This window comes from Lissotriton vulgaris, unplaced genomic scaffold, assembly GCF_964263255.1.
Source record: "Lissotriton vulgaris unplaced genomic scaffold, aLisVul1.2 SCAFFOLD_2271, whole genome shotgun sequence".
Taxonomy (NCBI): Eukaryota; Metazoa; Chordata; class Amphibia; order Caudata; family Salamandridae; genus Lissotriton; species Lissotriton vulgaris.
In genome coordinates, this window is record NW_028255033.1 from 70,131 (window position 1) to 88,679 (window position 18,549).

General features: G+C 41.8%; 1 protein-coding gene across 1 annotated transcript in view; it reads left to right on the forward strand.

Moving 5' to 3' along the window:
• Positions 1 to 18,549, forward strand: part of LOC147659342 (vomeronasal type-2 receptor 1-like) — a 42,002-nt gene that overhangs the window by 2,330 nt on the left and 21,123 nt on the right. The window contains exon 2 of the mRNA XM_086951831.1: positions 7,149 to 7,985. Coding sequence (XP_086807957.1) covers positions 7,149 to 7,985 — 837 coding nt within the window. The remainder of the gene's footprint in view (positions 1 to 7,148; positions 7,986 to 18,549) is intronic.

Consider the following 18,549-nt stretch of genomic DNA (forward strand, 5'->3'; position numbering starts at 1 on the left):
TATAGGGCTCTTACGGTATCATCAAATATATTGTATGCTATGTATATGAGATCTAACAGTGATATTTGTAGAGAGTTGACACATCTATAAAATGCTGGATGTGGCTGGATAGTTCCACCTAGTTTCTGTCCTGCTTGTGATTTCTGTTTAATTGAATTATGCATTACTCAGGAAAGAAGATGGTCTAAACCGGAAGACCTATACTATAGATCTAAGAAATGAAATAAAATAAATGGTTTCACAGGTGGCACAGTCCGTTGGTTGTACCCTGGTAGAGTCTAATCTGACTTGATTTAGTCCCACTCTAATTGAAGCAAAGTTGGCATCAGAAATCTATTTTTCATTTTCATTTATGGTTTTTCTAGAATCTCTGAAGAGGAGTATTTATCGTTTTACTGCCTTTTGAGAAGCACTGCACTGCACTGATCTTTTGATCTAAAGTTTTTAGTTTCTCAATGACTTCATATGTTGATTTTTGTATATTGTTATGTTACAATGTTAATTTTTCAATCCTGGTTAATTGCTTGTAAAGAGGAGGAGACCAAGTGCTAGTTTAACCTTTAGCGGATGGTTTAGCTAGTATAAGGGTACTCCCCCACCAAATCTTGAAATGTCTGCTGGTCCCGCTCCACTGCAATCTCTTGAGTAGATTCTTACCTCTTCTTGTAAACCCACCCAGATGTTTCACGCACAACCACTGACAGTATATCCTCACAAATCATAGTTAAACCACATGTACTTCTCACTAACCACAACACACCCTCAAACTACAGAATCCAAGCTCCATCCAATGAACATGAACCCATGCTCTGCAGTGCTTCATGTTCCAGACTTCACAGACCCTATCACATAACACAACATTGATGCATTCTTCATCACAGAAACATGGCCCAGCCCTATATTAACATACATCCTAGTTATTCGCCACAAAATCCACACGGACCATGGTCATAAAAACCAGAGTATGATGGCGGAGAGACCGCAACTGCTTGGCCGACGGTGGCATTCCCTCCACCGTCTGGCTCCTATTTTCCCCCGCCATATTAGGATGGTAGGGGGAATCATGTCACAAGTGTGGCGGACTCAAAGAGCACCCACCACCCTTCCACTACAGGCAATTGTTGCAATTGCCTGGCAGAGCGGATCTGACCGGGGATATGGTGACGGTGTCTAGCAGGCACCACCTGCCCAATCACAATGCTGGCGTCAGCAACCCTTTCCATGGCGGTTGAACTGCTGTGGAAAGGCTGGCGGAAGCTGGCTTTGGGGGGCCCACCACGAGCCCCCTCTTGGGGGGGCCAGATGTGCACAGGGCAAGGTCTATTTCCATGCACAAGGAAGCAGGCACTGTGCAGTGCTTGCCATGTAGTGCAGGGAAATGCACAACATGGCCATTTGCCATTGCAGCGGGTGCAGCAGCAGCTGTACCAGCAGCAATGTTAAATAACCAGATGTGACCTCCGCGGTGGCAGTCGCATCATAATTAGGGATGCAGGACCACTATATGACAGGCGGGTGGTCTCGATACTGCTACGATGGCGGGCGGACTCAAGTTCGCCTGCCATCGTAATTGGCCCCTCAGTGTCAACTGTAAGTGGTCTTGGTTCTGCACCCTAGGCAATAAAGCCACATACAACTCCATTGAACTCATCATATTCCACTTCCCAAATTATGCAATCCAGCCCACCACCTTCCACCTTGTCTATAGGCATCTTACATATAACAAGGAGTTCATAGTCAAACTCTCATATCTCTTTAACAACTTCATCTACCCATCCTACCCAATCCAGCACGTTCAGTAGCTTCATCGCTGCAGGCAGCTCAAGCATAGAAAAAACAGGATACACCACCTACAATCTTATCAGCACACCATGCTACTCGGTCAACACACTTCGAAGGTCAAATGGCAGAGCACATTTTCTCTATATTATCAACTATCCCAAAAAAGCTCATCATATCCCTAGAATAGGCCGATAACTTTTTCACACGGCTCAGCGGCTCAACCAACACATCACTTTCAAACCGAAAGATATCAACTAATTTAGATCTTTTGAAGAACTCTCCATCTCTACACTAAAGCTTCAATTCCTGTCTCGCCATGCCACCTTAATGCCTAAGATCAATACACTTTTAAAGCGTTCCATACATTTCTCCAAAACCATATGAACAACCAACCTCCAACTCAAACACAAAAGTGAAAGCTGATCCATGCATCATCCTGGTACTCAAAATATCTGGCTGACAATTACGCCCCAGCCATAGACAGGAAAGAAAACAGAAGAAAAACAGTAACAAAATCATAGATGATCTCCCACTACTGAAGTCCCTCTGCATATTATGTAGATAACTCACCCGACCATCAAAAGCCAAGAACTATACCAACAACAACAATGAAGCTGCCAATAAATGCAGAGCATTCTGTATAACAAGAACTACATGACACCCTGTCTAACTCTCCTATGCTGCACCCACTCCTTACATCAAACACTGGGCATGCGTCAAACCAAAATATATCAAAGACTGGGCTAGCAATCTCAATGACTCAAAGTGACAACCTACAAGATGGATATTGCAACTTTATCCTTCATCAAATTCCTCTCTAGGAAAATTATATCACCCCTACTCACCATTGAAATGTTTTTCTTGCTTTAGGGAGATTTCCAAGAGCTCTTAAGAAGGGCAAGATCGTTCAACTCCTGAAGACACCCGCCCCAGACACTATTGACCAACTTCCATTGCATTACACATCTACTCTTAATCAGCCAAGTCCTCAAAAACAAAATCATAGTTGCATCAACTGCATTCAATCACCTACATCGCTATCAGTCTAGCTTTAGACCACACTGCTGCAGGAAGACAACTATCCTAAAGGCATCAATAATGCCTCTCTGAGCACAGATGAAGATGACCCTGACTCCTGCTGCTACTAGACCTCTCAGCCTCCTACGACATTGTCAACACCTGCACCCTAGATTTTAGTCTCAAATGGGATTCCCTCAAATCATCCTTCACTGGTTGCCCTCCTACATATCCACAAAATGTTCATTCATTCACATTGGCATCTCCAGGTCATATAAAATCCTAATCACCTGATGAATTCCCCGGAGCTCCATCTTGTCACAGGTCATCTTCAACCTCTTCATGGAGCTCCTTCGGCCTTGATTTGAAGATAAATTTATCCAAATTCACTAATACTCCAGCAATCCACACCTATATTTGAAACTCTCGAACTTTGAAAGAAAGTAAAAACATTTTGCCAGAAAGCCCTCATTTTGGGACATCCTCCCAAAACTATACACTGTCCATTTGAGGACAGCCTACATTTTAGTCTTATTAAGGACAGGAGAAATATGACCAAATCACCCCCACCTTGAAGGAACTCCATTGTCTCCACTTGCTTACATGCACCGTCTTCAAAACCAGCTGCAACATCTAAGGCTCGATTCCGATCCGGTAAAATGCGCTCCGAATCGTCGTACGGCCAATTTTCCCCGTACGAATCGTACCCGTACACGTCCCCGTACGTACGACGAAGTACGATCCGTACCAGGAGCCAAAGACTGTACGAGTCGTACAGGACTCCGTACGACTAAAATATCCGTACGAGTCTCACTCGGAACCCGCTGTACGTGACATCGCTACGGTTCGCGGCTGGTTTTTACGACCCAGCAAGTATGATTCGTGTCGGGTACGCAACGTACAACGCTTTTTTTTACGGGAGCTGGAAACAGCCGTAAACGCATAGTTCGCACCGAAACAAGTACAGAACGGCCCCCCCTGGGGACGCCGCGTACCCCCCATGATCGCCGGGGTACGCGCCTTACCCCTGCGATCATGTGGGGTACACGGCATACGGTGTGTATGTGATTGAGCACTATTCCGTACGAATCGCACTTACCTAATGCGGACCGTACGAATAACGTCCTGATCAACCGGTCCGGATCGTACTCGCCGGGTCGTACGGTGTGTTTATGAGTCGTACGGAAACGGCTACGAATATGAATCGTACGGGGGATTTTTTTTACCGGATCGGAATCAAACCCCTAATCTACAAACCCATGACTACAGGAATTCTCGCATATCTAGCTGAAATTCTTGCAATATCCAGTGAATCTCAGCATGCATCCCTTCAAGATGCCCGCAGACCAGATACAGAAAAATACAGTCTTTCGACACCTTTCTACACTTTTCTACACCTTTGAACCAGGTATCTGAATTAACGATTCCTTCAGGAATGCTCCATCAATGCTCCAATTTAGGAAAGAGCTTAAGAGACCTGATTTCACATAATACTCTTTATTGTAATATAATTGCACTTACTACCCCTTATGAGATGTTGGATCGATGTTTCGGCAAGTAGCACGCTACTCTAGTATCCATAAAGGATTTGTGGTGAATTAGTAGAGTGAAATACATTGAACTGGGGATATCTTATTCTGTTATTAGGATTGATAAGGATAGTGGAGGGATAGAAGAAGGATAAGGTTTGCATTTATACATCGCTTGCTACCCCGGGGGAGATGTTGAAGCTCTTTTCAAAGAGTAGCACGCTAATCCTGAACCCAAAAATGATTAGTGATGAATCAGTCGGATCACTGAAATAATATCGAGCCCATTAATATCGACTTGCAAAAATATCGATGAGAAAATATCGAGGGACAAAATATCGAGTTTCTATCTTTATACAGGTAAGTACAAAAATATCGACTCTAAAATATCGACTGTAAATAATATAGACTGTCAAAATATCGTTTTTTTATATTTCTTTAAATTAAGTTAAAACTAATATAAAAATAAATATATTTAATATAAACTTAGTTAAAATGATTAAATAAATGTAATATTAATAAATAATTAATGTAAATTACAAAAAAAAATAAAAAACATATATATATATATATATATACATATAAATACATATTATTAACTAAACATATATAATATTTTTACCGTAGCATAGCAAATTGATTAAAATTTATTGTAACAACTATAGTGAATTCAACAGTAGAAAAACGCTGGATAGCGTAGGGGTAAAAATTACTATTCCCACTCCAGTGGGTGCAACAGTAGAGAAAACGTTGGATAGCGCAGGGGTAAAAATTACTATTCCCACTTGAGTCGGTGCAACAGTTGGGAAATCATTGGATAGCGTAGGGGTAAAAATTACTATTCCCACTTCAGTGGGTGCAACAGTAGGGAAAGCGTTGGATAGCTCAGGGGTAAAAATTACTATTCCCACTCCAGTGGGTGCAACAGTAGGGAAAGCGTTGGATAGCTTAGGGGTAAAAATTACTATTCCCACTCCAGTGAGTGTAACAGTGGGGAAAGCGCTGGATAGCATAGAGGTAAAAATTACTATTCCCACTCCAAAGAGTGCAACAGTAGGGAAAACATTGGATAGCGGAGGGATTAAAATTACTATTCCAGCTCCAGTGGGTGCAGCAGTAGGGAAAGCGTTGGATAGTGTAGGGATAAAAATTACTATTCCCACTCCAGTGGGTGCAACAGTAGGGAAAGCGTTGGATAGCGTAGGGGTAAAAATTAATATTCCCACTCCAGTGGGTGCAACAGGTGGGAAAGCGTTGGATAGCGTAGGGGTAAAAATTACTATTCCCACTCCAGTGGGTGCAACAGTAGGGAAAGCGTTGGATAGCGTAAGGGTTAAAATTACTATTCCCACTCCAGTGGGTGCAACAGTAGGGAAAGCGTTGGATAGCGTAGGGGTAAAAATTACTATTCCCACTCCAGTGGGTGCAACTGTAGGGAAAGCGTTGGATAGCGTAGGGGTTAAAATTACTATTCCCACTCCAGGGGGTGCAACAGTAGGGAAAGCACTGGATAGCGTAGGGGTTAAAATGACTATTGACTAATTAACAATTAACAATTTTAATTAATTTACATAATTAATGAATTATTATTAAATAACTTACCACCCTATCCCCCTATAAATTCACAACCCACTACAGAAAATAATTTAGTAAATATTAATTATTTATCAATTAAATATTTATAATTATTTACCAATTATATTTTAATTAATTACCAATTAATAATTATTTAACAATTATTATTATTTGACATAATTAATTAATTATTATTAAATTACTTTCCACCCTATCCCCCTATAAACCCACAACCCGCTACAGAAAATAAGTTACTAAATAATAATTATTTATCAATTAAATATTTATAAATAATTACCCATTATATTTTAATTATTTACCAATTAATAATTAATTAACAATTATTAATAATTGACATAATTAATTAATTATAATTAAATTACTTCCCACCCTATTCCCCTATAAACCCACAACCCGCTACAGATTTATATTACACAATTATTAATATTTATTAATAACTACCTTATTTTCGATTTTTTTTGTCTATATTCTATCTAGTCGATATTATGTCTAGTCTATATTTTTGATTAGATATTTTGGCTATTAATATCGATATTACTCGATATTTTTGTAGTCTATATTATGTCTGGTCGATATTTTGGCTAGTCTATATTTTTTACTCGATATTTTGTCTAAACGATATTTTGGAATCGATATTATGTCTGTTTACCGAATCAGTCTAGGAAAGTATGAAATTAATTTGAGCTATGGGCATGTTAGTCTGCTCTTTGGTTTTAAAAGGATAGTGGAGGGGTGGGAGCGGGAAGGGTTTGCATTTATATAGTGATTGATCCCCTTGATGAGGTTTTAAAACACTTTTTTGGGGGTAGCATGCTACTTTGTTACCCAAACAGGTTTATTGGGGAATTAATACAGGGAAATTCGAAATTAATTTTAGTGGTAGACGTGGTAATATGTTATTTGAATTAAAAAGGAATAGTGGAGGGATGCAGTGAAAATCTGCTTTTAGTCTTAGAAACCAGCCAGCTCCATCATAAATGTACTGTTTTTCTGCTTTTGAAGCCATACACTGCCTTGTGGCATTTCAGCTAGGTTCATGCTTTATAAATATATGTTTTTATAAATTTGGTGCTCCTAAAACTCTCTGCATGTTTTAGCGTGTGATGCCTCATCAACTCCTGAAATTTAAAATGCCACTCTCTGCCTTGAATGTTGTAAAGCTAAAGCTCAGATAAATGCTGATTGCTCACATATTATTGGACAGTTCATTTTGCTTCTTTTCAGGTCAGCTATGCAGCAGCGCATGATGTGCTGAGTGACAAGGCTCAGTTTCCATCATTTCTGCGCACTGTACCTCCCATGAGACCCGTGTCTATGGCATTTGCACTGTTAGTGAATCACTTTGGTTGGACTTGGATAGGGGTTATGTCTGATAATAATGACGTCTTCTACAGGTGGAGTAAGGAGCTGAAGGAAGAACTGAAGAATGTGGGGGTCTGCGTGTCTTTCTGGGAGAAAATCCATGTCACGTACTCAAAGGAAAAGATGAGGAGCATCGCCGAGAGGATAAGGAGCTCCTCTGCCAGGGTTATCTTCTGCAGTTGTTTTGAGATGGAACTGAAACCATTTCTGCAGGAACTAAGTGACTTGAATGTAACTGATATAATATGGATTTTCCCAGGATTATCAAAAACTCCTCAAAATTATCCATTGTCCTCTTTGACACTACTGAATGGTTCCATGGTTATAGTGCTCCATACCCCAGGCATGCATGAACTCAAGCCTTTCCTAGAGAGCCTTCACCCCTCAAAGTTTCCAGAAGATATTTTCATCCATTCCTTCTGGGAGGCAGCGTTTGGTTGTAAGTGGTCAAACAATGCCAGCACTTTGGGATCAGGGCCAGTGGACACTAAGGAAGGGGAGCTGCAGTGCACTGGCACAGAGGTGCTTGAAGATCTGGAGTCAGTGTTTGGATTGTCCGACATGAATTTTACTTATCACATGTATCTGGCTGTGTATGCCCTGGTGAAAGCTCTGCAGGACCTGATCTCATGCACACCGGGGATGGGACCCTTCCAGAACAGCAGTTGTGCCGACATGCAACATCTGAAGCCCTGGCAGGTAGGATGATATTGGTGTTTTTTGTTATATTCCAAACTTGCATGGGCTGTATTAGAGTGCCGGAAGACTGATCTATTAAAATTCACCATTCAAGGTAATGCTTCCTTATTTGTAAAGAAATTATCAGTGTCACAAAAAGTGCAAGACTGTGAAGAAATACTAAAAATGAGAATCAAGGTCACACAAACATGAAGCCTCCCTTCTTTATCCACAACAGTGAAAAGCCTCCCTAACTGTTCACAGAATGTCCACTTTGAATTGGTGGGTTTCGGAAAGGACCTTAAATGGGAGAACTCAAGCCTGGAACTGCTAGAGCTCAATTCCCAGGAATGAGTAGTAAAGAATCTCTCTCTACTTTTAGCCCAGCAGCAAATCCATAAAGATCAACATACCTGGCTTCCTACAGAGCATAGAACATTCACAAGTGTGCTGTGACTTGATCCCTTAAATATTTTCTTGGGGCCCGATTCACAGAATGAACTTAAGACTCAATCCTAAACGTACTACTAAATTGGTATTCACAGAATGCACTTACTACTTTTGGCATTCACAGAATGCACTTATTACTTTTGGTATTCATAGAACGAACTTAACTTTTGGTATTCACAGAAGTTAGGATTGTTTCCTAATTTTTTTCTTAAGACAAACATAAGACAGAGTTAAGACAAAATTAAGACAGACTAAAGACAGACTAAAGTTAGGATTTTGTCTTAAGTCTCTCTTAAGTCTCTCTGAAGTCTGTCTTAAGTCAGTCTTAAATCTGTCTTAAGTTTGTCTTAAGTCTCTCTTAAGTCTGTCTTAAGTTAGTCTTAAGACATAAATAATAATCATTACCAAAAAAGTTTTTTTAAGACATTACTGGGCTGTTCGAAGTTTGGAAAACTGTTTGGAGAATAATCGGTATTGGCAGGCTTAATTTTTATACACCACTAATAAGTAATCCAAATCTACAAGAATTTTTTAAGGATCATATGATTAAAAGATGGGGGCAGGCAGGCCTGACCAAACTTGGGTCCTTTTTCTCTTTAGAAGGTCTTGTTTTCTTTGAAAATTTCAAAGAGATGCCTGAGATAGATTGGAGAGATTTCTTCAAATATCTTCAAGTAAGGGTTTTTTTAAGAAACTGGTAGAGAACAGGTACCTGTCAGTCCAGGTTATCTATAGTTCTTTCAACTCAATGTGGAAGATGACTTGGAACATTGGTTGCTGAAATGGAATGAGCAAATTGATAGATCAGAGAGTAACAAGTTCTTTAAATAAGCTCTAGAAATATAGCATTCCCTTTCTCCAAGCCTGATTGCGCTGGGGGTGGTGAAAGAAGAACTGGGGAATGCTGGACAAGATTTGGTGTTTATTGTTATGGCGGTTTTCTGACTGTATATAGCATCTGCTTAGATGGACTCCAATCCCCCAGAATTTCGGCAATGGCTTTCCCGCTTTCTGGCAATTTATAATTTAGAAAAGGCTGTTTATACAAGAAGAGGGATAAGTGCACGAATGAAAGGCTAAAACATATTGGCACCACTGACAGAATGGGTAGAGAAAAGTCGGTAATCGAAAAGGAGAAAGTTTCGATGTTGATGTTATTGCACATTCCACTTAATTGTTTCAGAGCGAAGAGCTCTACACAAAGTATGTGATTTATGTGAATTCTTGTTCTTTTTGGGTTCTTTAAGATTGCTAAAATTGCAACAAGCATGAGTAGCTGAGAAGGAATATAGGAGTGTTTAGCATGTAAAGCAAACAGAGTCTGAGGCTCTCACAAGCCCCTGGGGGTGGGTGGGGTAGGTGGAAAATGAAAAATGTACAACTGTCTTAATGATAAATTCCAAATGTATGTATATATGCATAGTACTATGCAATAAAAGAAGAGGCAAGTAGTAGTTCCTTGGAGCCCACTACTCATCACAGGCCAGCTTCCAGCTATACAAGTCAAGTCAAGTTAAGTCAAGAGATTTATATAGCGTGCTACATACCCAGAGGGTCTCAAGGCGCTTGAAGGAGGGAGGGGAGTTATTTGTCGAATATCCAAGTTTTAAGTTGCTTTCTGAAGGCTAGATGGTTCTGAGTGAGCCGAAGGTGAGTGGGGAGTGAGTTCCAGGTTTTAGCTGCGAGGTAGGAGAAGGATCTTCCTCCCATGGTGGTTTTATAGATGCGAGGTACGGTAGCAAGGACATGGTTGGAGGATCGTAGCTGACGGGGGGGGGTGTAGAAGGAAAGACGTGTGTTGAGGCATTCGGGTCCAATTTCATAAAGTGCTTTGTGTGCGTGGGTTAGGAGTCGGAAAGTGATCCTCTTATTGACAGGGAGCCAGTGGAGGTTTTTCAGGTGACAAGAGATGTGGTCTTTACGCGGGATGTCTAGAATGAGTCTGGCTGATGCGTTCTGGATGCGTTGCAGTTTATTCTGGAGTTTTGCGGTGATACCGGCGTATAGGGTGTTTCCGTAGTCCAGGCGGCTTGTAACCAGTGCATGAGTGACCGTTTTTCTGGTTTCGGTGGGGATCCAGCGAAATGTTTTTTTGAGCATGCGGAAAAGGTTGAAGCAAGATGATGAAACGGCGTTGACTTGTCTGTTCATAGAGAGTGAGGAGTCCAGGATGACGCCCAGGTTCCGTGCGTGGTCCGTCGGGATGGGTGCTTTTCCAAGGGCCTCTGGCCACCAAGAGTCGTCCCAGGCGGAGGGGGAGGGGCCTAAGATAATGACTTCTGTTTTGTCTGGGTTCAGTTTCAGACGGCTGTGCTTCATCCACTCGGCTACTTGTTTCATTCCTTCATGTAGGTTAGTTTTGGCGGTGTTAGGGTCTTTGGTGAGTGATAGGATCAGTTGAGTGTCATCCGCGTAGGAGATGATGTTGAGGTTGTGTTGGCGTGCGATGGCCGCGAGGGGGCTCATGTATACATTGAAGAGGGTGGGGCTGAATGAAGACCCTTGGGGTACGCCGCAGATGACTTCGGTGGCCTCTGAGTTGAATGGTGGGAGGCGGACTCTCTGGGTTCTTCCGGTGAGGAACGAGGTGATCCATTCCAGTGCTTTTCCTTGTATTCCGATGTTTCTGAGGAGCTGTAGAAGGGTGCTATGGCAGACTGTGTCGAAGGCTGCGGAGAGGTCGAGGAGGATGAGGGTGACTGTGTCTCCATTGTCCAGGAGAGTTCGAATGTCGTCTGTTGCTGCGATGAGGGCGGTCTCCGTGCTGTGTTTGGCTCGGAAGCCGGACTGTGGGGAGTCGAGGGATATGTTGGTTTTGAGGAAGGCGGCGAGCTGGTTGTTGACAGCTTTCTCGATGACTTTGGCTGGGAATGGAAGGAGCGAGATGGGGCGGTAGTTTTTGAGTTTGGTGGGGTCCGCTGTGGGTTTTTTCAGAAGGGCGCTAAGTTCTGCGTGTTTCCAGCTTTCCGGGAAGGTGGCGGAGTTCAGGGAGCAGTTGATGACGTCTCGAAGGTGCGGTGCTATGATGGAGTCTGCTTTGTTGAAGATGTGGTGAGGGCGTGGGTCTGTGGGGGATCCTGAGTGGATGGAGTTCATTAGGCGGATGGTGTCCTCAGTGGAGATTGGGTTCCAGTCATTAATGATATTCAAGGGGGGTGAAGGTTCTGCAGAAGGTTGGGTGAGTTGGTCTCCGGGTCGGTTATCGAAGCTGTTGTGGATGTCAGCGATTTTGTCGTGGAAGAACGAAGCTAGGGAGTCGCAGAGGGCTTGAGAAGGGGTGATGTCATTGGAGTTGGCTGAGGGGTTGGTAAATTCTTTGACGATGTTGAATAATTCCTTGCTGTTGTGGGTGTTGTTGTCTAGTCGGTCTTTGAATGCAGCTTTCTTGGCAGTCCGGATCAGTTGGTGGTGTATGCGGGTGGCGTTCTTGAAGGCGTCCCTGGTGCTGGTGTTTGGGTCTTTTTTCCAGGCCTTTTCAAGGGAGCAACAGAGTTTCTTGGATTTCTTAAGATCATCGTTGAACCAGGATGCGTTGTTGCTGCCTATTTTGATTTGACGTTTTTTCAGCGGTGCTAGGATGTCTGCGCTGTTGGATAGCCATTGGGAGAGGTTAATGGCTGCTTGGTCGGGGTTTGAGGAGTGGGCAGGGGGGTTTTGGAGAAGCGATGAGGAGATCTGGTCGATGGTGATTTTGTTCCAGTTTCTTCGCATAGTAGGTCGAAGATGGTTGTGAGTTGTGGTTTTTTTGTGGATAAAGTGCACGCAGCTGTGGTCCGTCCAATGGAGAGTAGTGGTGTGACTGAAGGAGACATGTTTGCTGGAGGTGAAGATAGGGTCGAGTGTGTGCCCAGCGATGTGGGTGGGCGTAGTGACAAGTTGTTTGAGTCCGAGGTTGGCGAGATTGTCCAGAAGGGAGGTGGCGTTGCTGTCATTGCTCTTTTCTAGGTGAAAGTTGAGGTCTCCCAGCAGAATGTATTCCTCGGAAGGGAGGGCGTGTGGGGTGATAAAGTTAGTGATAACGTCGCTGAATTGTGCACGGGGTCCTGCAGGTCGGTAGAGGAGTGTGCCTCTGAGTGTGGTTTCGGGGTCGGTGTGGATCTGGAAGTGAAGGTGTTCGGCGCTGGTAAGGTTGACGTCTGAGCTTGTTGAGATTCGGATGGAGTTCATATGGATGATACCGATGCCTCCTCCTGTTTGGTCGGTGCGGTCCTTATGGATGATCTTGTATCCTTCCGGGATGGCAATGGTGATGTCTTGATCTGATGAGGTGTTCATCCATGTTTCTGTTAGGAAGGCGACGTCGGGAGAAATGGTGTCTAGTAGGTTCCAGAGGTCGATGGCGTGTTTGTGGACTGAGCGGGTGTTGAGCAGGATGCATTTTAGGTGGTTGGAGTCAGATCTCGGATGTGAGATTGTGGATGAGGAGTTTTTCTTGGTGCCGTCGAACTTGCAGGAGTAGCAAGTGAAGGGTCCATGGGTGTGTCCAGGAGCGGCTTGGGCGCAATTGGAGAGTCGGCCGGGGTTAAGGGCTAGGAGGGTGGTGGCATCGTATGTAATGCGGGAGGGGTGGGAGGGACGGGGGCCAGGGGGTCTGGCGCTGGGCGCGGTCCAGGCGCGGACGGGCGTAGACGGGCTTACCTTTGGCGCAGCTTCGGCGGGGCCGTAGCGCGTGGACGCTGCGCGTGGGACCATCTGACATAAATGGACAGTGGAGGGGGCGGAGCGTGGGACGGGCAGCAGGGAGGCGGTAGTGTGGATGAGGGGCGGGCCAGGGGATAACAACAACAAAATGGAGGGTCAAAGGGGAAAGGCAGACAGGGGCAGCAGAAACCCAAATGCGTCGAGAGAGAAATGCAATCCTACCAAAAGCACAGACCCAAACAAGAATGATCGAGTGAGCAGTAGAGACAAATGTACACACACAGGGAAATATTATCCCAACAGCCTGAGCGAGGTCGCGCTAAATTATGCAAAAAGTTACAGTGGCGCTATGCGTGTAAAGCGCTATAATACAGGTTACAACAGTGCTGTATAAAACGCTGTATACCCACGCTGTATACCCACCCTCAAATGCTTAATATAGAAAACAACAACAATTGGTTTTGTGAGATAATGACGGTGCAAACCAATAAATCGTATTGATGAGGCCATGCAAACCCATTTTCAGTAGCTTTGAATGTCCTCATGGATATTGAGTAAGGCAAGGTAGGGCAAATTGCAGCATTGTCTTACTCTGCACTAGGGATTGCGGTGGGTGCTCCCACACAACACTCATGGATTTAGATGCATCGCCACATTTACCAGGTAAACCTGGGGACGTGTCTGTGTAGGAAGATGCCGCTCCCTTACAAAAACAACTCAGGGCAGCACAGCAAGGTGACTTGATGCACTGATCTATGCCAAATCCCGATAAATATGCCAGTGAAGGACTACTTTACAGACACTTGGGTTGGCTGATTGCACTTCTTCTGACACAAACGGCAACCTAACTTTAAAATTATAGGGGGAATATCTATCACAGCTCCATGACTCCAGAAGCCTAAACCAACAAAGGAAGGGTGCAAATGTCTTCAAATATACAATAGGGAGAACCTACCCTATACTCTACAAGGTCATATAAGCGACCAAGAGCTAAGGGCAATCAGTAACCCATATAGCATCTACAATTTGTAAACCAAACAATGGAATTTACAACATGGTACAATATAAAGAAAAGTTCTTTATTTTCAGCAAAGGAGTATACTTCTTAGAATCAATAGCAACACCCCTAATATAGAAGCACAGCTAATCTACACAATAACCAATAAACCTAAACCAAAATGAAACTAAACTATTTAAACTGAATTTTAAATGCATTTTTACCATACGTCATTGATAAACCTGTTATTCTTAGGGTGGTCTTCTCCCAAACATTTAGCCTTCACCCCTCCTATTTTGATAGAAAAAAAAATTCAAGGTCTTAATATTTATACACTTTTCCAGTGCTCACCATTGCTAAAGTGATTGTGCTCTCTCCACTAAACATGATAGAATTGGCTTATGCTGGATTGCCATATTTAATTTACTTATAAGTCCCTAGTAAACGGATACAAAATATGCCCTGGGCTGGTAAATTAAATTCTAATCGTCAGCCTGAAGTACTTACTGTGCCAACCACGCAAAAATCTGTTAAAACATGTCCTGGACCTGCCATTGCAGCTAGAATACAGTTTTAAACTGCCATTGGCATATTAACCCCCTTTGCAAAATATTAACTCCCATTTTATTACATGGAAGTCCTCTTTAAAGTAGGACCTAGGTTGCATATAGGGAAGGGTGCACTGTAACAAAAATGTTGTAAATGTACCTTTATGTTTTAAATGAACAGGTGGTGAACAAACTCCTCAGTTAATTTTTCACTACTCAATCATAAGATTGCATTGGAATTACATTTAATAAGTGCTAAGTATTGAATGAGAACAGGTGAACAGTTCATGTGTAGTATCTTTGTAAATATAATGAAAGTTCTTATTTAATGCTAAATGTGGATATTTGCTCACAGGTTTGAAAATGCCACTTTAAAAAAGTTTATATTTCCCTGCCTTAGCCATTTGTTACCTGCAGCCTGTCCTGGGTCACCTGACTGGGTGTAATTGTCAGTTGAACTCTGTCTGTTTCTATCAGACAGACACACACAATGGATAGCTTAGGCATGAATGGAGGGTCTTAAACTGTCAGGATGGTGGCAGAGCTGGGCTCTGCCCTATGTGCAACTGAATAGGCTGGTTTGTGCCTTCACATAAAGGGCTGCAAACTGTCATGCACTCACCTGGACCCAACCTTGGTGACAACACTGGAGGTGATGCTTTGATCCCACACTGTCCCCTTCAGGGAAGAGGGGGATCTGATAAAATAAAAATAAAAAGAGAGACTTGCAGTTCTGGATCTACTCAGCGGCTGTGTGACACTGGGTGACAGGATTTGTTATGTCTGAGACTTTCTACATTTGTGAAATGTGCCCTGGACTAGAACATCTGGCTTTACAATTTAGTAAAGCATTGGAAATAACAAGAACAAGCAGTGAGATAAACTTACAAGTTTTATCAGATACTCAGCACAAGAGCAAAATAATCAAAAGCATTGTTTGGAGTGTGGCACTACTCGAAATACAATTGAAATACAGAATAGAGCTATTGACCCTGAGAGGGATAAACTCGGAACATAACCTAGAGTTACCGACACTCCAAGGGATACACTTGAAACACAGGTTGGAGTTACTAGGAGCTAGTTGCAAGGATACACTTGGAACACAGGATGAAGTTTCTGTACTCCCAAGAAAACACTCAGAAAAAAAGGTGGGTTACAAGGTTTGTTCATATATCAAGTGCTCAGAAATGCTTTCTCTAGGAACTATTGTTCATCAGAGAAACAGGAAACTTATATCTTTCATACTTGCGAGATACAGTTCCAGCATCAAATCAAAGAGGGGACATGGGGGGAAAAGTCTATAGTCTTCGAAGACATGGATACTCGGTCTTGTTTAATACTATAGGAGGTTTAGTGCGCAATAACCTGATATCAAGTACTTAGCCTAGTTCTTCCACTTTATTGAAGTTAATAGAAGATTTCAAGGTTTTGACTCAGGGAGTTGTGGGGGTCTGGAGCAGCTGTGCAAGTGGGAGCAATTAGGAAGATATCAAGGGAGCTGGTGCCAGGGCAACCCCAGGTTCAGATGGACTTAAAGGAGACTGGTTCCAGCAGTATTCTTAAGAGTTGAAAGGGTGAAATTTGTTGTGTATGGAGAGAGGCCAAGCCACTATTCAGGTTGGGGTGGGGTCTATATACCCTCTCAAAGGCTCAATGGATTTTGCTAGTTCAGGTGTTGTACTTGAGGCACATGAACATTTCAAGTACAGGAGAACACTACTCTTTCCAAGACGATGTCACTGAGGTGTGGGATACCACAGGGTTCCTTATTGAGCCCTATGCCTTTTAATGTGTACATGGTACCACTGGCTAAGATTGTCCTGGAGTTTGATTTCTCTATGATGTCCTATGCCGACGACGGTCAGTTGGTGATCTCCTTGGACCCAAAAAATAGCAAGGGCGCTGAGATATTATCGTCTTGTTTGGAAAAAGTCAAGGAGTGGATGACAACAAGTTGTCTAAAATTAAATGGGGAAATAAACTGAGTTACTATTTCTCTGGAGTAACACAATACCCAGGCTTACCTTAGGTTGTCCAGTTTTCCTCGGCAATATGCCCATTGGCAAAAAAATAATAAAAAATGTAGGCTTCTGCTTAGAAAAAGATCTCTCCATGGTGACACAGCCTAAGAAAGTTGCAGTGACCTGTTTTGGACTACTCAGAAGTTTTTGGAAAATTCTAGACAGGATTCCCACCCGGCTTAGGAAAACAGTGGTCCATTCTTTAGTCATCTTGCAGTTAGATATGGAAACTCATTGTTCCTGTGGTCACCTATATTTGTAACCTGCATATTGCGGGTGGTCAAGAAGCAGCTGCAAGGCTGCTGTGCAATGTTCTAGTGCAGGAGCCAGTGAAAAAGCACATCATCAGGCTTCACTGGCTCCCAGTAAAGGACAGAAAACAGTTATGAATACTGGTCATCACCTATAATAGAGGTCCCCAAAAAATCAAGAGTCTAGTATCCCCTTACATTCCAAACAGGCGGTTGCGTTCAAGCACGGAGGAACTTCTTAAATCATTGAAGATCAGGTGGGAGAGATGGGGAAGAAGATCCTTCTCCCAACTTTCTCCTAATCTTTACCACTGAAAAATAGGTTGATGAATGAAGAATTACAGTTCCACAAAAACGATCAAAATTTGAATGTTTAATCAATACCTTTAAGCAAATATGTAAGGGAAAAATATATATGTTAAAAATATCAAAATATTATTAATATGGATTATACATTAATAAAAATAGTATATGTACAACATAACATACAACAATAACATAAACTAATAACAAGGCTAAACAACATACATTATAAGTAAATATATATAGTTAATATAAAAATGAACAATTATTATACATATATATTATATTCCAATACCTAAATAACCATAATACAAATAAATATGTTGTAAATAAACTTAGAATATAATTTTTAAATAAATCCATGAAATATTAGACCAATCCTGAAAATTAATATTAATTGTAATTTAATACAACAACATTACATACAAAATCTTACAGTAAGTATATAAACATTTACATTTAAAATAATTAATATCACATTTATATCTACACATTTCAAATTATACAAAATATTTTCAATTATTAATTAATAAAATTGTCAGTCAGATCACCTTTATTCAGTTTAAATTCAAAACCATAAAAGCTTACAGAAATAAAGACAGACTAGATAAAATATAGCATACAGTTAAAAAGAATCTTTCTAAAAAAAAGTATGAATCAATGATGTGCAACTGACAATTTATAACACATTTTAGGTAAATTCTGCTATCAAATGTATTCCATATCTCTTTCTCACAGGCAAACAGCATCTAAAAGAAATTGTTATGTCTAGGAAAGTTGTGGCTGCACGTAATTGTTTCAAGTAAACCTCAGTTGTTTTCGGATACTAGCCTTTTGTTACAGTGGCACTAGAAAATGTTTCCGAATAGATATCGATAAAGTGTAAAAACATGTAAAATGGATCGTTGTCTGTTCTGAAACATTGTTATTAATACATTTTGGAAAATCAGCAAACTATACACCTAGTATTGTAAAAGCCACTAACAATTGACTCTATTAAAATGGAAATGAGTCATGTAAATTCCGTGCTGGGCATTAGGGAAGAAGGTCAAGTACAATTGTAAACTACAAAGCTCTTTAGTTGACCAATAATGACATCCTATCTTCAGTATACATGATGCCCTCTAGAAGGTCTCTTTTAAAATGTAAACAAAACGTTTTTGACAAGGGACTTGGTCTCCTTTGATATACTATTAGGCTTATCAAAAAGCTCAACAAGTCCGAAACTTGACTGGATATCTGCCACATTCTAAGAGAGCAAATTAAAATCTTTCAGGGTTTTGGGTGATCCAGAATAGCGATTAATGTTGATATTTACAAACTAACCTACGAGAATTGAGTTTGACTTACAGGTGGAGCATTAGCAGGTAGTTG